Source organism: Phaenicophaeus curvirostris, chromosome 18 (assembly GCF_032191515.1).
Source record: "Phaenicophaeus curvirostris isolate KB17595 chromosome 18, BPBGC_Pcur_1.0, whole genome shotgun sequence".
NCBI lineage: Eukaryota > Metazoa > Chordata > Aves > Cuculiformes > Cuculidae > Phaenicophaeus > Phaenicophaeus curvirostris.
The window spans coordinates 11,783,402-11,807,150 of NC_091409.1; the positions used below are offsets into that span (position 1 = coordinate 11,783,402).

Below are 23,749 nucleotides of genomic sequence, written 5' to 3' on the forward strand. Positions count from 1 at the left end.
AAACTGCTTAATAAACTCCTTTACAAACATCTTCAAATGACTCAATTTCCCCAAAATAGCACACAGACTGTTTATGCAGCAAAGAGTCAACAAAAAGGCACAGTTGCCCATCTCCTTAAATCAAAGCTATTTAAAGCATAATGCTATGTACAAATTGAGCCGAGAACTGCAGGCCAAAATTTAACAAAGTAAAGAGCTTTTCAGGTCTTTCAAGTTTTGCATCTCTGTCTTCAAACGCCTTCAAAGGGCCCACATTTCTGATGAAAACAGTGCTTTCTCTCTAAAGATAACCTTAATCTGGATACTAACAACACTTATTCTTAGCCTGCATCTCTCATATAGAGCCTGCCTGTTCTGCACCTCTGGCAATACCCTCAGTAGTCCGCAAAATTACTAAAAGACAAATCTTTATTTGTTTACAAAGACCGATTGTACTCACCCTTACAAAAGCACAATTGCTTGCAGCATGTTACAAAGCTTTCACTTCCCTGGGGTTCTTCACTTAGCAGGAATCACAACCATTCCAAGAGAAAATCTTGCAGCTGTACAGCCAGATGAAAGTTCATTTGGAGGAGAGAGCTCTCCAGAACCACCCGGTATTGTCAGAACTGGCTGCACACTGAAAGCCCATGAAAACACAGACCAGCAGAATACAACCACCCAGTACACTGGGAAATCACCCACCACTCATCTGAAGTGATGCATTCTCAAGTTTCCTTGGTTCAATGGTTTTATTTTCTTAAGAATCTTTCCAGAGGACAGAGAGACACAGACATTTTACAAGTCTTCATATTCATTTCTTTCTCCAATCCTTTAAGGAAAAAAACCTGCAAATTGAATTTTTTTAAGTGCCGACACTACTTTCAGCTCTGGCTGGGAGACAGTCCCTGCCCCAAGGAGCTTCCACTCTAAAAGGGAGTAATACAAAGTCGAGGTTCACAGGGAAAACAGCAAGGAAGGTAACAAGGTTTGTCATGCTGCTGGTGCCATACATGAAGGCTTTTTGTGCTGGCAGTCAGGACATAGACACTGAATAGACCACGCATTGCACACGACAGAACGCGTTCTCTCTGCAGGTGTTTGGAAGGGAGAAGTTAAAGAAGCTCTCAAGAAAGTTTTCAAGGCAGTCCTGTGACGAGGAAGGCATTTGTTCTAGAAATTTTTGCCTATTTACATACTTTAAAAAAAAAAAGTTATAATATGCCAAAACCACATTCATCAAATCAGTTGCCTTACAAAAATAAAATTTTCAAACAATGTGTTTCTAAAATAAATATCAATAGGGTTGAAAAAATAAATACATGTATCCAAGCTATCTTGTTAAAACACAAAAAGTTACATTTCCTCACTGAAATATATCCATAGAATCCCAATTAAAGCAGCAACTGTTCAGAGCATCCTCCTCTGACAGTAATACATGAAGAAGAGTCCCAAGCAGCAAATAACAGAATCTTAATTAAAAAAATACATAGGAATGTGTTCTTTATAGGAAAGTACAGAACTTTATGTTTGCTGACTGACAGCCGCTAAAAAACAGTGTTCCATGATATACCACTGCTGAAATTCTCTGGTATTTCCAAGCAGTGAAAGGCCAACATATTTAATTTTTTGTTGGGGAAAAAAGAAATAAAGCTGCGTCTGTGAATTTGATTGTTTGTGAACACGCGTGCAGTCCCCTGATTGAGTAGAAAATTAATCCTTAAAAATACTGAGCTACTCTTCCTCCTCCTCCCCAAACGGCAACTCTCATGTACGGAAGCAAGACATTTCAGTACAGAAAGACTGTTACAGCACAGGGAGCCAGAGGCAGCTTGACCTCAGGCAGGAGACTTTTACTGCTTGGGAGAACAAGCTGCACCAGTTTGGGATGGTCCATCGTGAATCAATGTTTCCATGGCAGCCCCTTGCATTTCAAGGGGTTGTTCATTGCCCTGAGCTCCCGTTGTCAGGAGTCAGTCTCAGTTTGGCCGGTAATATTCACAGTGCTCTAGGCAATAGGAGGCAGGGTACCCTATTCCCCACTCTCATAAGGCAGCCGTACCACTCCAGGAAATCAATTTCCTTCTTGAAGATTTCAGTTGTGCGTTCGTGTATGTCCTCTGACTAATTAAATTGGTTTTCTACCTATTTAAAAGGAGCAACATGCCCAGATTAACAGTAGTGATGAAGTGGTCAAAGAATAAAATGTCCACAATGCAAGCTCTACCTAGGTTTACAATGTACTGGTCATGCATAAACCCCTACAGATCCTGGCAGGCATTTAAACATTTAAGTTGATGTAAGATCAAATTGCTAATGAGCTGACTGCCAGCTTGAAATCACTGGTAGGTTCTGCATCTGATGTCACAAGACTTAAATCACGCCAAATCAGTGGTCATCTACTTTAGCCCTTTTTGCTTTCAAGGAAAGATGCTGAAAGAAAAGAAAAGACAAACTGCTTAGCATATACACCACCATTAGAAAAACGTTCAACTAGAACGCTTTCAGTTTTTAATCCCAAGTTAAATAAATTCTTACACAAATATCAAAGACCACCCTTCCTAAGCTCTGCTTGTTGCTGATACAGCTAAAATAAACTTAAGAAAATCAAAAACCACATGTACATCAAAGCAATGTCCTGGCTTGGTATAAAATATCATCTCCTAGTACTTCTGTACTAATTGCATGCATAGGAACAATTTCCCACTAGAAGCAAGTTGCCAGTGTGTAAAAACACACAGAAAGATACATGTACTCCCAACAATCCCGCTGCACAAACACAAGGAGTACGTACATGAAGTACAAGATTTTAACTAACATACTAACGCTGCAGCTGTAGCTACATTGGACCTCTGAACCTCTCTGCTTTTAAAGGCCTACAAAAGTGTGGAATGAAAACATGCAAGTCCTGCAAATTTTAGAATGAGACATAATTGAGACCATGTTCAAGCTGCAGATGAACATCTTTTAATACAGAAACCTATTCAGTTATAATTTGTTTTTAACTTGATACTGGAATAAGACTTCTTATATTTCAGGAATTTCTTACTAGCAGAAAGATGTATCCTTCGGTAGAAAAAGGGTCTGAACATCTATAAATCAGCAGAGATTTCTATGGTTTTCAATGGTTTTCTCAAGATTTGCACAGATGATCGAAAAGCATGCGAAGACCCCTCTAAAACTATTGTGCAAACTAAGACCACTGCCTAGCTATAGTGCTGCCCAGGTAAGTGCTACCAAGCACCTACATTAAAGTGTAAAATGGCTGAAGACTTCATTTACCAGAGTGATAACTATTTTGTAACTTTGAGATAAAGCCTGTTGGCTGAACCACAGGAAAAAAGCTTTCATGCATCAATTCATTATCCTCTCTCTTTATATTAAAACCACTGCAATGAACAAAACCTAATTCATTTTTGTACCATTAAATAGAAAACAATAAAACAAATTCTGAAAAAGTTCAGATACAAGAGCTGCTAATACAGCAATGGTACCGTTTGGGCTTTATGCCGATTCCGTACCGTTCCTTGCTGGTAAAAATGAGGTGCCAGCTCCAAGAGCCATGCAGATTCAACAGCAGTCACATCTCTCATATAATATTTAGCAGTCTGTATGACTTCATTGTAGACTACCCTAAGAGAAGGAAAAAAGAAAAGGTGTTTGCTATGAAGCATTGAGGGGGAAGAGATGATCAACAGTGTATGTAGAGTTCCACATACAGGCTGCCGGAGGTAGTACTTTCTATGTGACAAGAGAGTCTTTAGGTTGTAGTACACCCTCTTACCCTTTGGTTGTTCAGGGTACTCCACATTAAGACAACCTTTAGACTGCCATAAAAACATGGTCACATACCAACAGGACATATGAATACAAGGTATGCAAGAAAGAGTATTTCTTATTGTAATCGGGCCAAGAAGGACTCATAACAGATGCTTTGGAAAACAGAATATTAGTTACTCCGTGATTACATGAGGAACAATGTCAAAAACACCAATACTGTGGACCCACAATAAGTAGCGCCCAAATCACAGCATGACTCTCCCTGGTGCCTGTCTGCAGACAAGATAAGGATTACAGGAAGAAATCAGCTTTAACTATGCCATGACATCTTCTGGTAAGAGATTTATGAACAGACAGCCGTGGGGACTCAATCCCTGCTGCCAGCACCAACAGGTTGCCAGCATGGGCAACTTATTTCTGCAGTAACCCTTCAGTAGGGAAAGTCCTTACCAAGGACACACAAACCCACGCAGCTGAAGGGTTAGTAACCAACACTATGTCATTATCTGTCTTCTGTACACATCGGAGCTACAAACCCACAAGGTCTGTGGTCGCTCATTAATTAGTATTTTGCTCATAAAAACAAAGAATGAAGAGTCCAAAGTTCTCTTCTCTGCCAAATACAGTCCGGGACAGACTAACTAATACAACTGCAGAGAGATCAAAACAAACAAGAATGAGAGCACATTATATGCACCTGTATCAGACAGAATTGAAGCCCTAAACATACGATGGGTGCCCAAGCAGCATTAGCACTGAAACTAGGGTTTGCTGAGTAACCTAAATTTCTGTCTTATAAAAATGGAACTGTAATAACCCAGCTCATACAGAAATACAACCATTTCTTCCCTCAATCTGTTAGACACTTACAAGATTTCACATAAGACATTTTACGTGCATTCCCTCTCTTTGCAAGCCGTATGCAATCACTGCAGCACCTATGTGACAGGACATTACCTTAACAGGCTTAATAAACGTAAATTAACCCTAGTTCTATCTAGATAGAGAGACTACTCAGACAGCAATTTGCAGAGCAAGATATGGTCCCCATTGAAAAAGAGCCACCTGACTCTGCCTTCCAACCTCTGCAGGTTTTTTTGGCAATTAAACATCACTTTTTTTTTTTCCTGAATATTTGAAAACTGCCTACAAAAGCTGCAAAGAAAACACCAATTGAAATCTGCGAGAACCATGACCTTCTACATCTATTTCTCCACTGATGGAAAAAAGTCAGTCACGAAAATGTCTGGATGCCAAGAATGCCTTATAAAGATCACAAAGCAAGTGAAAGCAGCTTTAACTCACCAGCGCGGAGGTTTCTCTGCATACAGCACTGAAGTGGGGTGGATATGAAGTTCATGGTCATCACGGATAGTCCTTGAAAGCAAGATACTATTTCAGACTGTGCGCCTATTTATCGTTTAACATTTGGTTCCTTTCATCCCCAGTAAGAATGATAATAAAAGGCAACAACAAAAGAGCTGAGGCATATTAAAAACATTTGCATTTAATGAACAGATGAAATCAGTCTTAAATTGCAGCCAAAGGAATAACTGATAATTTAATGCCTTAAAACAGTTAGTTCTCTCTACATTAAATGTAGTGTTTCAGGCTTATATTCACTGTGCTGGGAGCACTACAACAGGGATACTGTACTTGCTTATATTAACACAGCTAATTACTACTACAAACAGCTTCCCACTATAAATAACCTTATTTGTATTTTCCAAAGTGAGGGAATAAACATTGAAGAAGTTTGAAAATACAAAACTTAAAATACTGAGTAAATCATGTGCCACATGTTTCTTATTGCAAATGTCTAAAGAAGCGTGTGTTGATTATACTTAGATTTATCCAGTCAAAGGAGCTTTTAAACTAAGCAACAGTTGTAGTGAAACTGTATATATTAACCTGTAAGCTCCAGTAGAGTGGAATTTAGCTGCGTTAGCGAAGAATCCTGAAACTATGCATCTCAAAACAGGATCTGGATCACCTGAAAAGAAAAATATTTCTGTAAGATGAGTCAATGGAATGTCAAAAATCATTAAAATACCACTTAATCATCTCAAACAACTTTTCACAGTGCATCAGGCTTTGATAGAAAAAGCATGAAGGCAGACAAACCCTGCAATCTCTTTTGACTTTGATTTCACAGCAAATCAAAATTACTACGTAAAAAACCTACCACTGACAGGTAAGCATTGAAGTCTGATTTTTCAGAGCAGTTAGCAGTTAGTCCTGGCAGCCACGCACACAGCACAGCTAGAAATCAGATCCCAACGAACGTACATCATTTTGAACACACTAGAAAAACGGCTCTTTGAAAAGTCAAAAAGAGGGGACGGGGTGACCTATTTATGACTCAGTAAATCTGCCCATTAAGTCTCTAATCAGTGGTGATAATCTCTTGCCAGAAAACTTAACTAATAAAGACTGGACCAAATGTTAATTGTAAAAATGGGCTAAAATGTTCTTCTACAGTCAGTACAGAAAAAAAAAAAAATCTGGCTTTAATTAACATTATTTTTAGACCAAGAAGAAAATACTTCAAAGGTTAAAATAAAAGCAAGAAGCAGACTGACAATTGGGAGACTACCTTCAACATGTATTAGACAACAGGTTAAAAAAAATTCTCACCTTCACTGGACTTCTTTGGCACTTTAAAGCGGACAAGGAGCTTTTTCAGTTGCTCTCTTACAACAGAAGCTCTAACAAGCCCTTTGTAGTTCAGAAAGTGCTCCTGACACCACTGAGAGCTCTTGTTGTGCTGTACAGTGTTAAGAATAGGAAAAAATGACAATAAAATACCATCAGAAAAAAAAACCAAAAACCAATGTCTTTTGGATCACATAGTCTGGCTCTGTTTCCTACAACATATTTATTGTGGTCTTCCCTGAAAATTACCTATTTACATAGCAACTAACAAGGGTGTGTAGCAGCAGTAACTATAAAAGATGTTTCAAACAACTTCTAAACAGCAGCAGAACAAATGCCATGGGGTATTTTCAAACAGATGTGCTTCGCTTCTTATGTGATGGAAGATAGCAGCATCAATCACTCTACTCTCACATACAAATGTATCATATCATAACTAGTCTGTTTTCAACCTCAAAATGTACACAACCTTTCCTGTACACTGTTTTCGCTGGTTTCCTCCATGCAAAGAACTACTTCTCCAGCAGCCAGCACTTCCTTCAAAAGCCTTTGCATTTGGCTATTTCTGAGAGAATTACCCAGATATAAAATTTAATGGGCAAAATTTCAGTTGGTGCCTGTTTGGTGCTTTAAGGCTGGGGAGAGGGGAAGTTGTCTTTTTAAACACAGGAGTGGTTATACAGCTTCAGCTCAAGGTTGCTGCAAATATATTATTACAGAAGTGTTTTATACCAGCAAAATATATTTCTCCCAAACAGGTACAGTACTTCAAAACTGCTAAATTAATCCTCAGCTTACAGAGAAGTATTAAGATTGGTGTTAAATCTTAGTGCAAATACATAAGGTCACTGTAAAAGAGGATATGATGATCAATGAGGCAATTTTACAGATGCAGATTATCATCAGTAAAAAACTCAGATTCATCTATAGAAAAGATGAGAGAATATACATTTCATTTGGAATTTTGACATCTGTTTTTCCCAGGCCCTTTCAAAAATCCCACTCTCCCAGCTGAAAATACATTTGTCTACCCATAAGACTTCCATGCTGCACCCAAACCAAATTCCTTCTATTTTCAATTCCTCCTGTTCAGAGGAACTACAGAAGGTCCATGGCAAAATATGACCAGAATGTCTTTTAAGGCAGAAGTATCACTTAATAGACTTCGTAAGTCCTCAGCTTCGAGGAAGCTATAACTAGAATTTCCATAATCAGAACTGAGGGTAACGTCTTCCCATTCCTGTAAACTCACATACACTTACTCTGACTTACCTTGATAAAGGCTTCATAAACATTAAGCATAGTGAGATGATCACCTTCTTCCACAGCAAACTTCCTGTGTTGCCTGGCCTGGAGAAGAAGGGATATATTTTTACAGGCAGGCTGATTTTTGCAAAAATCAGGTCCAATATCCTCAGTTCCCATCATCTCCACATCTCCCAGTGACTATTAAAATGATTACCATACAAGGTAGTTCCTCTAGGCAACAACAATATTTTACTAGTCCACCTATACTCAGGAGCACCACTAAAATTGAAATTAGAAAAACAAACAGAAAATGAACCTCAAAATCCAAAAGAAGGATGCACTGAAATCAGGCTTCTGCTACCTGTTAAGAATTTGCTAATTTCCTAATGCTTTCTTTTTTGTTCCTCTTGAAAGGAAGTGGAATTTGGGGAGGTTTGGATTTTTTTGTTTGGTTGGTTTTTTTCCTCCCATATACCCTTACACTGACCAACACTGGTTTATAATCCTTCATGTTTCTTGTCCTTAGAAGGAGGTTTTTAACACCAGTAAAGTATTCCAAGGTTCCCACTGTTACTCAGTTTATTCTTTCACTTATAAGCAATAGTTACAGTTCAAGACCTTATTTTATTTTTATAAAAACTTGCAGTCTGTAAAGGGTATCAATAAAACACTTGGCAGAAATCCAGAAATGTGGAACTAACAAAAAGAAAATGAGACATGACTGAACTTACAGCTTTAGCTTTTTGATTTGGAGGGATCACAAAGATGTTTTGAATCTGCATCATGGCAGCAATCGTCAAAATCTCCTGAGAGCAGCCAAAATTTCCTGAGGAGTAAATGGAGAAAATTCAGTAAAGGAAAAACTCTTCAATTCAATCAACCCCCACATAGATTAAAAAGGAAAAGAAGTAGAATATACTTTTATAGTATATAAAAGTGAAATACCTAAACTCCTATATTTATTTAGTATAACAGTGAATGTTGTAACAAAAAGCTTAAAAGATAAATGTGTTAGATTTATTAGTGTGGTAAATCTGTTAGACTTAGAGGTCCATGAGTTTAATTCTTTCCAATGCACATCATACCAAGATGTAGCATGCAGTTTGTTTCAAGTTTAGCAGATGTCTAGTACTACACAACATGGGGCAGTTTCCTCATCATAAGACTATGAAGAAAACTGATTTTTTTTCTTTTTCCTCCTACCTGATTCCAGAAGCATCTTAGCAAACATAGGATTCAAAGGAAACTCTGCTATTCTCATTCCAAGAGGCTCCGTTAAACGGCAATGCATATCCAAACCTGCAGCATATTAAGAAATATAGCTGTGATATAGGCAAAAGCAGCACAGAAAGTCATCTTTAAGAATTTCACGTGCACTGAAGGGCAGAATTATGCACTGAAATGTAACAAATGCACCTAAGAGTTGCTGAATGTATTTTAAACTAAGTACAAGGCGCTCTTTAATACCTCTTTACCTTCCTAAGTATCATGTGTATTTTTATTTTTTTAAACATACTTGCACACATAAGTTTCTTCCTTCTGGCCAAGTTCCACTGCTACAGCCAACACTTTAGAAAACCTGCAGTCAAAGTCAATGCAATGGCCAGAGCACCTATTAGCTGTTAAGACTCGTGCATCTCCTTTTTAAGTATTTAGCAACATCTTTGTTCATGGAGACGGGAAGCAGAAAGAGTCCCAATGAGAATAAAAAAGGGCATAATTACGGAACAGGCATAACTGTAGAAAAAGGAAGCGCTACTGGGGGGATAGGGTGTCAGCCCACACATTATATAAACATGGTATATGTCAAAATCCATGGTGGCAAAACCCCACAGCTGTACTTCAGCTATGTTCCACAGAAAAAAGCAAAAGCACAGACTCAGACAAGGAAAGATCTAGAACTCATGCCAGCACATCAAAACCCACAGATACCTCCATCAAGTGTTTACTCTCATTTTATTATTTGACATGTTATCATCTCACTTATTATGACAACATTATATTATTCACCCATCACATCCCTACACTGTTCAACGCAACCTGACAGGCATTTCACCTATTGTCACATTATTTTCCTCAGAAACTGGTACAAAAGGCAGCTCATGTGAAACGATGAAGTAACATTTTAAACAAAGTCACAGAAATCGAAAAAAAAAAGGTATGACAGCTATAATTTGACCAGTGCAATAGGAAAATTAGAAAAGCTACTGCCATTAATATCCTTTGGCTTCCGCTAAATCTTACAAATCTCAGTGCAGTTTTGCAAGGATATATGTATGGCTTGTGCACAGATGTTTTTGCAGCAGTAAGCCTCGATATGCACAAAAGGTCTGCAATGGATCCTAGTTTGGAACAGGCAAAAATCTTTGAAGCGACCACTGTACCCAGATGTATATCATACACAGGAAATTGGAGATCTTGGAAAAAGATACTGGAAAGATTTTTATTGAACACACTCAGAAGAGATTTTTCAAGTACTGTTGCACTAAAACATTTCAAGTAACAATCACGAGCATATGACAGACTCACACTATTTTAAACTTAGATTGCTAGTTTCTGACAAGCAACAACTTAAAAAACTTTGGACCTGAAATAAAGCTAAAAATAAAGCCATCTTCCACCTGCTTATTTATCTCTTAAATTATGCTTAAAAACAACAAACTGGAACTGACAACTCAGACTTTTAAAGGGGCATCAAAGGAGAAGGCTGAGAAGAAATAGTCCTGATGTAATCACTTTGCCTCGCTATAAAACCAATCAGTCTAAAAACAGTGATGTGTTTATCCAACATAACTATCTCAGCCTTAGGAGCGTCTGCAGACATTTCTCTGTTGGCACCACACTGGGACAACAGGGTCCTGACCCTAAACTGCACATTTGCATGCTATTACGATGCAAATGATGAAATATATGTTCATACTTGCACAAGAGAAATTTAATCCTTCCTGCACCTGCAAATGCTTGGGCAGCTTCACCTCTGCAACTTATATAAAATTTCCATAATAAACCACCTAAAACCTCGAACTTCAGCAAAAACTGAAAAGCAAATCCACATACTGCACACATGGACACACATTTCTTCTCATCTTATACACCAGCGTCAGCATTTCTCTGCTTTGCTACAAAAAGCTGGGCAGCCAAGAGTAACTGCTCTGTACTTTTCTGTGAAGCTACCATGAGCATAACATTTTGCCAAACATCAAACAGCTAATCAGCAAGTTGTTCGACCTTTCATCTCCCTTTCCCAAAGGTAGTTTTAGCTGTGAGTTCATCCTCACAACTCGCTTCTGAACCACTGTGGAGGTCCTTGTTCCAGGCTTGAAAAGGCTGCCAAGAACCAAGTGCCTTAAGTACAAACCCCCTTTGCAAGATGGAACTGAATCAGCATGAAGCAAAATCATGGCCAAGCAGAGAGTTACAGTTCCTTGAGAGTAAGAAGAGACCACACTGCCACAAGTTACAACACAGCATTTGTAAGTGATGTAAAACCAGCCACAAACCTCTGGAAGTTTCCAAAGCTTACACAACCTCTTTCACACTACTCTTTTCCTCACGTTTACATTATGGAGCAAATACTGTTCACTTTGAATTAACTACAAACACTGAGGTAAAGTCAAACACGGAATGCTTGTTCTTGTGTCAACTTTCCAATTTGTTTAAGTTTCTCAATTTCAAGAAGAGTAAATAGCTGTCAAAAAAAACCAATAATAAAACAGTTCTTCCTATAAACAAAATCAGACAGCATACTTTCCACTCACTACAACAAAAATGAATTGAAAACTGTATACAAAATGTTACCACAGTCTGATCGGCATGTTACAGGTAACCAACACCAGCATAACAAATAAAACCAAAATAAAAATATTTGGAAACAGGATACGTTGGGTTGGAAGGGACCCATATGGATCATCAAGTCCAACTCCCTGATCCTTGCAGGACAACCTTAAACTGAACCATATTACTAAGAGCATTATTCAGAGTTTGTACTGAATTTGAGAACAACCTGTGAGTAGTAATTCAGAGAACATAATAAAAAAAGGTTACTCTATTAAGAAGATAAATACTAGAAAAGTACTTTGAATTCTACTATCAGGGTCAGTTAGACTAGCTGTTACTTCTTTTCTTTACAAGTTTGCATGTATCTGTTCATTTGTCCATAACCAGAAAGTTCAATACTAAAACTAGAGCAGATTCTCTTTGCAAGCTGCAGGCGAAAGAGTTCCTATGAATTTAAAAGCATGAAAGACAAGCAGGTCGTGCACTGAAACACTGACACAATGTGAAAAACTTCATTCTGGTTCATCCAAAAGAAAACGTGCTGCCTTTAGGAATGATAGAGGGTGTTGTGGGTGCATCAGGTATTCACCGCTAATAGAATCAGAGTAGTTAGACCTGCTACAGGTTTGACCTTTGTCTCAGCTGCAGGACCAACAACTATTAACATCAGCAGCGCTGCACTGCATAACATGTAGTCTTTTAGCCATAAGACATGCTACACTCAGAGCAAACACACAGACTAGAACTCATTTTTAGAAGCATAACCAGACTAGCTCTTCATAACTTTTGTCAATGATACCATCGAAATTATATCAATGAGAAGATCTGGAAACTAAGACGTGACACTTGCTTTGCTAAAGCCATCGACAAGCACATTATTCTCTATTTCATTCTAGCATCCAGTGACCAGCCTCTCACAAATTCAAGCATCAGATTTTACTTAACAACATTTAGGCAGAGCTCCTGTACTCACATCAAGATCAGATAATGAACGCAACATGCTAACAGAAAAATCTAAAATAGATAAACTATGATTCTAGGTTATTACAGGCAGTCTAATAAGTAAAAGAGATGTCAAACCTTAACTTTCAACTTCTTTGTTTATATTTGGAAGCACCAAATGTTTCCATCACTAGCACAGTAACACAAAATGGCAGATCACCACACTAAGAGCTGGAGTATCTAACAACTTATCTAACTGGATGCAAGTAAATGTAGTGTCTAAGCTGTGTACTGGTCTATAATTAGTGTCTGAATTCCGTTTCTATCTTCATATCACTCTGTACAGACTGAAGAAACACAAACAGAAGATCTGCCTGAGACAATGAAGCCAACACCCTCACCAGCTCAGAGCCCTGTTCCTAGCAAGGACAAGTACCTGGTTCCTCCTGTGAAGGTGCAAGGAAATACACAGAAGATAGCTACAAAATACAGGTTTGCCTAACCTATTGCCCAGTTCAACAGTAGAATTCTAGTTTATTCTCTATGCAAGATTTCTAGTTCCTACCAAGAAGTTATTGCTGCCTTTTGCTTGCTTACTCGGCTGAAATTACCAGAGGAAAAGAAAGTAAATTCAGAGGAGACTGAGGTACACTTTAAAAACACACCAACAAAAAGCTTCCACTAGTCAAGCCCAAGCTTTCTTTTTCCCAAAGCACAGTTCTCAAATGCAAATTTGATTAACGTCCATCCAATCACCAAAACCAAATTAACAGTTTTTTCCATAACTCCCATAACATAACTGTAAATAAAGCAGAATATTCTCACCTCCTAAAGCGTACAGCAATTCTAAAGCTTGTACCATTGACTGAGCAGGAGGTGGCTGTGAAGAAAAAAAGTGCATTGTTTAAAGTTATCATCATAGAACACACGAGTTTTCACACAAATTCCCAGATCTTCCTCTTTGCAAAGTTCTTCAGTTGTACTTACCTACCTTTCTACTTACGCAAAATGTAGAAAGCACTCTCAGACCCTTCCTATCACCCTTCCACTGACCACCAGTGCTGCAAGTCAAAATTGTCTCAACAGGCTCATTATCATTCACTATGGTATCACAGAGCTAGAAAAATCACACTTGCTTGGTCCAGCGGTGATGCCAGTGATGATCAGAACTGACTTAACTTTCCCTTCTAGCGCTACCCTATTCATTTTTCACATCAATATGAAGGTAGCTACAAATTCACAGAGAGCAAATCTAAAAATTGGTGCTGCTGTTTTTAACAAGATGGACAAGCACAGGTTTAGCTCTGCAGATACAATTTTTTTCCTTTTTTTTCATAAATTCAATGCAAAGGGACTATCAGTACAATTTTGCAGTCTCTAGAGTTTGTCTTTCTAGGCCTTTCTTGTTTACTCAACACCACTACCAGGAAGCTCTAGAACACAAATGGTTGTTGTTTATAAGTCATCACACACATAATTTGCACTAGTCAATTCCCAAAACCAGAGTCTGCTGATCAGTTGTGGACAATGAGTTATGCTTTCCAAATTAACAAGGCAATGGCTGCTTGGCAATGGTTCTGTGGGTTATTGAAGTCATCTAGTGATCTTGCTCCACGCTAAAGAAAGATGAGAGACTACAGCCTAGGACTCACCGAAAGAAAGGGGAACCTGAGCACATTGTCAATTCCTAAAGCCTTCAGCTGCAAGATGACAGGTGCCAGGTTACTGCGCTGCATCTCAGGAACCGTGGACTTGGGCAACTTCTCAAAGTCCTCCTCTGTTGGGGGAGAAAAAGCAATTTGGCACTGGGGTTCAACTCCCACTGTATGCAGTCAACATGACAGAATTGTACCCATTTCAAGCTAGACTCATCAAGTATAGATAGCTAGCAGGTGTTAAAAGAACTAACTCAGAGATGATCTTTCTCCGATTACTGTAGTTTAAGATACTTAAACAGAAAAATCAGTGGGTTTGGCTACTTTATCGACTCTGTAGGTGACCCACCCATGTGTCAACTTGAAATGTTTAAAGTTCTTCACAAAAATCTGGATATGCTTTACTTCTCTTTTGGTTTAATGCTTTTAAACAGAAAACAAAGGGCAGTGTGCAATACTACAAAAAAGCATTTCCTTAAAGAAGGGACAAGGAAAAGTTCAAAACCAGCATTGGCTTTCAGTAGGAGAGTATTAATTTTAGGAACTATTCCTACAAAATTAGGTTTTAGGTGGTTTGCAGCTCTCTAAACATTGCTAGGTGGCCAAAAGATTTATTTGTAACTAATTTTTGTACAGTGCCAGAATCTTTCATTCATAAGATGTATTTGGTGTTAGCACCTATTCCTATGAAAAAGACGTCTCATAAATAAGCTTTCCCTCAGTTTCCCAAAGGATTTCTGGAGTCCTTTGTTAGACACACAGCCTCCTAAACAAGACTTCAATCACAGAAGACAGCATCATAGGTAGGTATTATAAACTGGAGCAACTGCTCAGAAATCAAAATTACCAAAAAATAAACTTCTTAGTAGACTTTCCAGTCTGAGAGCTGCATTAACATTACAAGTTTGCAATTGCTGACAATGTCAATATCTACCCTGTTCAATTTGTGTTTCTGCCTCATACAATTATTCAGTTTTCTACACTTGCACATATGAACAATGTATTTCTAAATAATGCAGAGCAATAATGAAGGAAAATTCCTATTTCTTCATTGAAAGAAAAAAAGCAAACCAGTTTGGTTCTTCTTAATCTAAGACTAAAAACACTGTAAAAGAAAAAATGGAAGTCACACTATCATGTTCACCTTCCCCACACAAATTACTGACCTGTATAAAGTCTGTAACATTTTCCAGAGCGGTTCCGGCCCGCGCGCCCTGCTCTCTGATTTGCCGAAGCTTTAGATACTGGTACTACCACAAGGCATTCGATGGCTGTTTTGGGGTTATAGGCCCGAAGCTTCACAAACCCACAATCAATCACAAATGCAATTCCATGAATTGTGATGGAGGTCTCAGCAATGTTGGTGGCTACTATCACCTACAGGTACAGACACAATAAGGATACCATAAAGTCTCCAACCTGACTTACACTACCATCAGTGCTCAAATACAAGCCACACAGACAATCTAGGATATGATAGCTGCAGTAAACACACTCTAGAGTACAAAAGGATAGAGAAGATGCAGCAGAAAGAGCTGTCAGCCTGAAATAAGCCCAGTTTTTTATAGCCTCAATCAATTTCTTATTCAAATTTATTCTCCTTTCATAAAAGAAGAACTTGGCAGTATTGGCAGAGAAAAACATTAACTGACTGTAAATCAAGTGTTCTTCTGTAGCAAACTAAAAATACTTTCTTTCTGCTTCTCAGTTACATTGAGCTGTTACTTGTAACACTGGAGTGAGGCAGGGGACAAGGGGGAACAGAAATGATCACGTGCAGTATTCATGTAGAGATATAATCACGTACTCACGCATATGCCCTAAAATATTTAAAAATAATTGTTCCCAGGTGACAGAGAGAAATTTAATCCTTATTTCACCTGAAATTAAAAAAGTAAATCTTGGAAGTTAATTGACTAATGTCATATCCTGGAGTTATACTCAATGTTCTCCAATACCAGATGAACAATTTTCTTTGTTAGACTCCAACCGACACAAGAATTCTAGCAAGTCACCCCTGTGTAATTCCACCAGGTTATATAAGCCCCAAGACAGGCTCTGCCTAAGCAAAAAGCGCTACTCACGACCAATAATATAATTCTGTGACATTATATATCCAAACAAGATAGTGTAAGCCAAAACAAAAACTTTTCTTCTACTAAAACCAAGCAAGTTTAAACTTGTTTCTTAGGTGAAAATAAAGCACTTACCCACTCTATAACTAATTTTTCTATTACTGGTGGAAAACACCTATAGACACTTGAACCACAAAAAGAAACAAAAATAGGCAAAAGTAGAGGACTTCAGAGTGTAAGAATCTGCAGCCAGATGTAGATACATAAAAGGATATAAGAACACTCTTAAAAACTGAGAAGTTGACGAGGTAGGCAGGAGAGTTAGAACTAACATGTCTAGGATTCAAAGATGAAAAGGGAAGACAGAGAATGAGTTCTTTGTTCACAGACTGAAAACTGACAGGCAGTGTTAGAAGATGTAAAAAGTCTCCCTAGGTAAGCATCAGCAATAGTCTCTCTATGCGAACCTCATACCTACAGCCTGTGTAATGCAGACACCCTTCTGGGTAGCAGAAATTGAGACATACACAATAGCCTCACCTTCCTGACGCTGTGAGAAACTCTCTCAAACACTTTCATTTGATCAGAGGAAGGCAGCCCAGCATACATGGGGAGAACACGGAGGTGTTTTTTCATTCCAGTGCGAGAAAGAGCCCGCGCCTGTTCAATGAGCATAGAAACAACAGTCTCCACTTCCTCCTAAAGCCAGAACAAGACAGGGGGCAGAATTGAGATATTTCATTTTAATATCACACAGCTACCACCTATATACAAAATATGCACCAAAATAATCCTTATATAATTTTACTTGTTAGAACTCCAGGATCTTTTGAGTAGTCCCCTCAGTTTTGTTATATTCGTACATACATTGCTATTCATAATAAATACATATTCATGTAAGTATTTATGTTCATTGTTATTTGAGACACTATCACAAACACATGAGGAAAAATCACAAGGGAAGGACTGCACAATGTTCAGGAGGAAGCAGGCATATTTTCCTGTGTATCTCAACCCATAACAGCAAAATGGGAGGCCAATCTACTTCAGTGCAGAATGCTGTGGGTCTTGATCAGGAAAGATAGCAACAGTATAAATACTTATTGTTCAACCTCACATTTCATCTCAGAGACCAGCTGTGGCATCTCACTCTTAAACATAAACAAAAAAATGTTCAGACATTGCCTTGTCAAATAATTCACTCTGGCAAAGTCAAATCAATAACAGGTATGAAGAACTTATTTTAAAAATATGCAGGATGTTCTTGAAGCTCTTCAAGAGTTCTCCTCACTGGAAAAAAAGATATAAGCTACCTTCCAAATACCCTTCTTGGCTGCAAAGTGAGCTGACAGGTAAAAATAGAGCAGCAGAGATTAGCAAATTTTTGTCTCACAGCGATTTGTTTTTCTGTCAAAGACTTCAGACATTAAGCCTAACAAATGTAAATTCCATTTGCCTTAATATCAATGATGACTCACCGTCAACTTCATAGGTGTGACTAGCATGAAAAAACACTTACTGTTCTACTTATTAACATGGCCAAAAGCATACGGCATTAAATGAGAAAAACTATCATCCATCACTAGCTTTGATAAATCCAGACCATAATTACATTTTTTTAAATCTTTTGGACTGGCTTAATACTGCTCCCATCAATGCAGAAAAATCTGTCACCTTTAATGAGATTAAAGTAAGCACATCTAAGGAAAGGAGGAGACAGTGTCAGCTTTACAAAGCCCACAATACAGCACTGTAAAGCAAAAAAAAAAAACTTGCTTATGTCTATACCTGACCAGTTAAAAATGCCAGTATATCACCATCACTCTCCATCTGGTGGATTTTCATTGCAGTTTCCACAGTTGATTTTAGATAGTCTGGAACAGGACTACAGGGAGAGAAAATGGGGACATTTGCAGAAAAATAGATAACAGACTTGTCACTTCTAAAAGGAACAAACAGAGCACTAGCTCTTGGACATTATATCACACCACATTTAGTTCATGATGCAACCTTGGGAATCAGTCTTCAGCAAGCCGTTTTGTTTCCTTTATATAACACAGCAAGTCTAAAAACATGTCTTCGGCTATAAGCAATACTCAAAAGTTTCCCAGATTGAATGTTACACCTCGTTACCACTGGGTCTGGGAATTTCTAAGCTCTAACCTAAACAAAATGACACTACAGTTGCCCCGTCTCCTCATCACCACTGACAAGATGGAACAGCAACACACCTCTGTAGGTAAAAGATGTCCACTGGAAATGTTCTCCCCTCAACAGTAAGGATCACACTGGTATCTTTGCTGGGGTCACCGGTGTCATTTTGATTAAAGAAATCCCTGAATTTCTGCATTAAAACAAAATCAAAAAAAAAAAAACACTTCCAGTTTTATATTTCAAAGAATTGAAGGAAAAACCTAAAGACATGACAAAGCTGAATTATCAACACTTTGAAGTTTTCTTCAGAAATTTGACAGTATTTTGACAAAATTCCTAATTAAAAATTTTAAACTTTGATTTTATTGCTTCCTATTCTATCTGAGATTCAGGCACTTAGCACAAACACATTGATTCTCAAAGAAAGGAACATGCAAGACAAAGATCGAAAAGCAGTAATAAAATTAATTAGATAAGCAGATACAGTTGGAAAAAGCAGATATACAAACTTTACTGGATCTATAACAGCAGTGAACTCAAACCTAAAAAGAACATAGAAATCATTGGTGCTAAAAGTTTTGGGTAGGGCTTACATATTCTTATCCATTTTTGGATGAATAAGTAAATTTTACAGATGCTACTGAACTCCAAAATCTCACTTTGTGAAAAGAGGAGTTTGGACAGTACAGAGAAAAGCAATGAATATGATAAAGGAGATGGAGCAGCTACCCTATGAGGAGAGACTGAAAAAGCTGGGGCTCCGCTTGGGGAGCAGGAGACTGAGAAGACACACAGCCAAGGTTTACAGTGTCAAAGGTGAAAGAAAGTAAATATAAAAACAGGTTTGGTTTCGTTGTTGTTTAAAAAAACAAAACAAAACAAAAAAACAAACCCCACACTACTAGAACGAGGAAGACCTTGATGAAAAAAAGCAAGTTTCAAAAAAATTAAATGAAGTACTTCATTATACAGCAGGTGGCAAACATCTGAAAAGTGCTCACACAATCTCCTGGAAACTTAAAGCTTTATCAAGCAGATTCAAAGGCAAATTAACAAACAGCAGACCTATAAATACATGCTAGAAGGAAGCAGCAGGAATGTCCTGTGCAATATCTCTATTACAACCATTGCAGGTGCTGAAGCAGCTCAAAGAGAATGAACCCACAGCAGGTGAACAGGCTCACACGCTCTCCCTAAAGAACATCTCCTATTATTGCTGCTACAGACAGAACACCAGGCTGGATGAAACACTGCTCTAAGGTAGGAGAGCATTTCTTACGTTCCTACTCAAAATTAAACTAATAAGATTTTTAGTAAGTTACACAAATTTTCACAGGTCAATCAGGGAACTAGTAAGACCTCACTGAATCTACTCATTTATTGCTTATTCTTACTGGTCTATGGTTGTCTCAAATTACTGCTATCAGCAAAATGGAGCTAAACCAATGTCTCCTACTACAATAGATTAAGCCAAAAGAACATCGTTTTATACAACACCACCAATAAGAGGAAAAAGAGGTATAAATATATGACAAGCAGATTCATATTTAAATTCACTTGCAAAAAAAGTTCAGGAATACAAAATTAAAACATAGCAACTTAAGTACAGCAGATTTTATTTTCCTGTACCGCTTCCTCTTTTCTTCTCAACTCAGATATCAGTAATGCTTGGCAAGAAGCAAGCAGCAGAGAGGATAAGCTGTATACAAACACAAATGGAGCTGCCACTTAAGGTCACTTCACTTCAAACCAATTCTGTAAGCAATACCTCTGCATCCAACGTGGCTGAAGCCACAATCAGTCGAAGATCCCCTCGTTTCTTTTGAACCTAAGACAGAGACCAAGAACAACCAGAGTAAAAACTACTTTCTGAGATATAAGGCTAGAACCGAGTCTTAGACAAACCGGGTTACCAGTAACTTCTCTTTAAAAATTCTTTTACACTACAAAACAGCTGATGAATGGAAGCACCCATATCAGCCCATGGATCCATCAGCCTGGATGACTGGAGTTTTATATATTAATTTTAAGGGCATTCAGCCTGGAATCATTATAGCTTACCCTTACTTTCTGGTGGGAGTCAGATCTTTAGCAGACTGAAAGTCAACAACAACCCCTTACCAGACCACTTCACATGATCAGCAGCAGCAGAATGAAGATTACCTTTTCACAACTATCATCTAAGGAGACATGCCAGCACTGGGGGGAGGGAATAAAGGATACCGAGTAACACTGAGGTAAATAGTTGGATGTGTACAATAGATTTCAGGATTAATGAGGAACTAGAAATCACTCTGTCTTAAACGGGTTCACTAATCAGCCATCATGATCTGAAGTTTAATGAAAAGGATGAAAGTGAAAATGGTTACAGAGAACATGAAAAAAATAACCTTTTTTAGTAAGCCAATAGCAATATCTGTATAAAGAGTCCTTTCATGGGCTTCATCTAGCATGAGGACACTGTGAATAAAGCAGAAATATAAGGTTTCAGAAATGGCTTGATTGACACTAGAATCAAGGTCTTTCTGTCTTATAGAAAAATCATTGCTTGAAATCTGCTGCTGCACTTCTACTGTTTATATCCACTTCAAAAACTGTGGAAGTTAAAAAGAGCTTCAACAAAGTAGGGAGAAAATTGTAGGTAATACCATGTGGTACATGCACACTATTCTTTAGTCAGGCTAACTTCTGGAAAGGGGTAGAAGAAAAAAGGTCTATCTTTACTGTACTGCACAGGTTTCCTGCAGTTGATTAGCAACAGAAGAAAAAATGAATTTAAAACTAGTAAATGAATTCAGACTCCATGAGGCCTATTTGGCTTTTGTTCCAAAACCACAGTACCAAGTCCTGCTGGGTTTGGTGTTGCAATGATCAACTGGGTTTCTAATAGTCTTTACAATATAAACAAGTCAAACTCCTGAAATAATTTTCACATCTTTTGGTATTTAATTTATAATAAACACACCTCTGTCTGAAAGAATGCAAATGTTTACTGAACTACACCTCAGCAAGCATTCATTCCATGTTTCCTTACCTGTATCTTGTTAATAAAGGATCAGACATCATCTCCCTCACCAGCATACCATCAGTGAGAAACTAAAAGTGAATGCAAAGAAAAATGTAAAAAACCCACCCTATCAGGTAATCTCGATAACCCACGTACTTTTTAAAGATTGTTTTCTAGGCTTTTGCCTGAATTTTTCTTTGCCTTTCATTTTCTAATGACCTCTTAAATTGATAGATTTTCAACTATGGAAGCCAAGTCTGTATTTCTGAGTGCTAACCCAGAGACAGGCAGAGTGATTGCTTTTTAATCAGCATTGAATTTCTTAAAATTAGTTATTTTTGTATAGAATAAAAAATAACAGATTGACAGCACTGGAACATGGCAATAGAAGTTCTTTCACTCATGCCTGAAACATGGCAAAATCTGTTCTACCAGTAACATCCTATGTGTCAATCCAGCCTTGACCTTTTCAAAGTGGGCTGCTTAATATCTATCACACTTCTGATCAGAACACAAAACTTAACATTTCAGTAAAATTCAATAGTTCAATTTAATACTTTTTTCCTACTACCCAGTGGGAAGCCACCAGCTTTATGTAGCCATCAAACAGCAGGTTGACCTGTGACTCCAACTGTGGCCTTAAACTGGGAAAGAACTGAAGTGCAAGGTAAAAACCTCCACATTTCCAACCCTAAATGATTAATCATCAACTTGTATAAAAAGATTTCAGCTGCATTCAATGAACAAACATCTGCAGTTCTTTCACTTTAAAAGGGCTACTAGCCTCAGAAAATTGTCTCATTTATCATCACTGCTATTCCAGCATGACTAAAGCAAACTCTCATCTGTACACAAGCAACATTAGAATTGCTCACTGCACTAAAGAACAGCTGCAAAGCTTGCTATTTAATTCACACCAAATTACTCTCAGTTAGCCTACTCATCTTATGTTTTATCAGCGCTTTTAATCGAAATCTATTTTTAGGTTGGTGAGGATACTTTATCTGTGATTCTCCACAGCCTTTCACTATGACCGAGTGACATATCCAGTCAAACTAGCACTGAACTAATATCTGGCCACAACTACCTTGAAAATCTCCCTCAGCTTTAAAAAGCTGCCTGCCAGACTAGCACAATAGAACACGTACCCATTTTATTAAGGTTTGGATAGCCACAGCCATTTCAAGCACACTTTCAGGCTACCCACACGGAAAATTAAAATGTTATCTATTCTCTTTTCTGGGCAACACAAGTTCTCATTAATTTTGCAGAAGTACCTCAAAAGTTTCAACTAACCATTTCAGAGTAACCACACACTGTTCGTGTTTCACCTTAATTCTTGTAGCCTGTGGATCCGTGCAGTCATCAAACCGAATGCAATATCCGACTTCATGCCCTAACACTGCACCTCTTTCATCAGCAACTCGACCTGCAACCTGAGAAGAGAGACTTTTATAAACAAGGGACAGCTCACAGCACACTGCTTCATTATGCCATTGTTTTGTCCATAGAGAATTGGCAGCTAAAGACACTCCACAATACATACATTAATCCTAGTAGAATTCCAAGGGCAAGCTACTTTTAGTCATTTGAACAGCATTCTAAACCGTACCAGCAAGCCGTGAATCCATGCTTTCACTTGGACTCTTACCACTCCAACATTTTCAGCCCAAGCATTCAGGATAATTGTCAGTCTGGGTAATGCAAGCAGAAGTTCAGGAATTTCTGAACTATAACTTATGCCTACGCAATTACCTCCCTTTCCTTCTGAAAACCCTCATAGTCTAGACTAGAAAGCAGATAAGTACACAGATTAAAAGACTTTCAGTTCAAGACAAAGCAATAAATCATCAACTGTATCTGTCATTTCCCTGTGACTGCCACACAGTCCAGGCAGTTTGCAACAACATTCTCAAAGAAAAAATCCTCCTGCTTCTATATACTAAGCCCTAGTTGAGTATTCTTTTTATTTTAGGCTTAAAAACCACATGTTAAGATATCAAAGGGAAAAGAGAAGTCTGTCATGAGAAATCACTGCAGTATACACAACCACTCCTGTAGAACTGTGCGCTGTCAGCTGGATGTCCTATGAAGGAGAAAAGGGAAGATAATGCAGGCAGACTGCCCAAAGCACAAGATGCAGATCGCTGCTAGAGACTGTTTCCTTCACCATGTTGGATCTGGTCAAAGAATACTGATGAGATGAAACAGTAAATTGCACAGCAGCTGAGTCTACTACATTTCTACCAGAGGCATAAGGGGATTTGCTGCAGGTATAGTTTAATGCATTATAAAGAACAAGCAAAACAAGGGTTACAAAATGGCAGATCAGTTTTCTGTACAAAAAAAAAAAACAAAACGCTGCTGCAGAAACTTCAGCCCATCAAGTCAGTGTTTAGCAGCAGTTATGATGACAAGAAGTATTAGATACTTTGTGTGCAGACCATTAACAGAGTGTACAAGTTGCTGCCCCCAGC

The 23,749-nt window shown here is 38.1% G+C and overlaps 1 protein-coding gene across 2 annotated transcripts in view; it reads right to left on the reverse strand.

Moving 5' to 3' along the window:
• Positions 1 to 622: 622 nt before the first annotated feature.
• DHX35 (DEAH-box helicase 35) overlaps positions 623 to 23,749 on the reverse strand; it is a 28,092-nt gene continuing 4,965 nt past the window's right edge. The window contains exons 5-22 of one of the 2 annotated variants that reach the window (XM_069871670.1): positions 22,604 to 22,708; positions 21,300 to 21,361; positions 20,656 to 20,725; positions 20,034 to 20,093; positions 18,343 to 18,455; positions 17,900 to 17,996; positions 16,652 to 16,810; positions 15,203 to 15,413; positions 14,034 to 14,158; positions 13,207 to 13,261; positions 8,866 to 8,961; positions 8,394 to 8,488; positions 7,687 to 7,764; positions 6,397 to 6,526; positions 5,671 to 5,752; positions 5,065 to 5,136; positions 3,474 to 3,612; positions 623 to 2,412 (exon numbers count right to left, since the gene is read on the reverse strand). In XM_069871670.1, coding sequence (XP_069727771.1) covers positions 2,368 to 2,412; positions 3,474 to 3,612; positions 5,065 to 5,136; positions 5,671 to 5,752; positions 6,397 to 6,526; positions 7,687 to 7,764; positions 8,394 to 8,488; positions 8,866 to 8,961; positions 13,207 to 13,261; positions 14,034 to 14,158; positions 15,203 to 15,413; positions 16,652 to 16,810; positions 17,900 to 17,996; positions 18,343 to 18,455; positions 20,034 to 20,093; positions 20,656 to 20,725; positions 21,300 to 21,361; positions 22,604 to 22,708 — 1,794 coding nt within the window. In that variant the 3' untranslated portion in view covers positions 623 to 2,367. The remainder of the gene's footprint in view (positions 2,413 to 3,473; positions 3,613 to 5,064; positions 5,137 to 5,670; positions 5,753 to 6,396; positions 6,527 to 7,686; positions 7,765 to 8,393; positions 8,489 to 8,865; positions 8,962 to 13,206; positions 13,262 to 14,033; positions 14,159 to 15,202; positions 15,414 to 16,651; positions 16,811 to 17,899; positions 17,997 to 18,342; positions 18,456 to 20,033; positions 20,094 to 20,655; positions 20,726 to 21,299; positions 21,362 to 22,603; positions 22,709 to 23,749) is intronic. The other variant, XM_069871671.1, reaches the window with a different exon arrangement.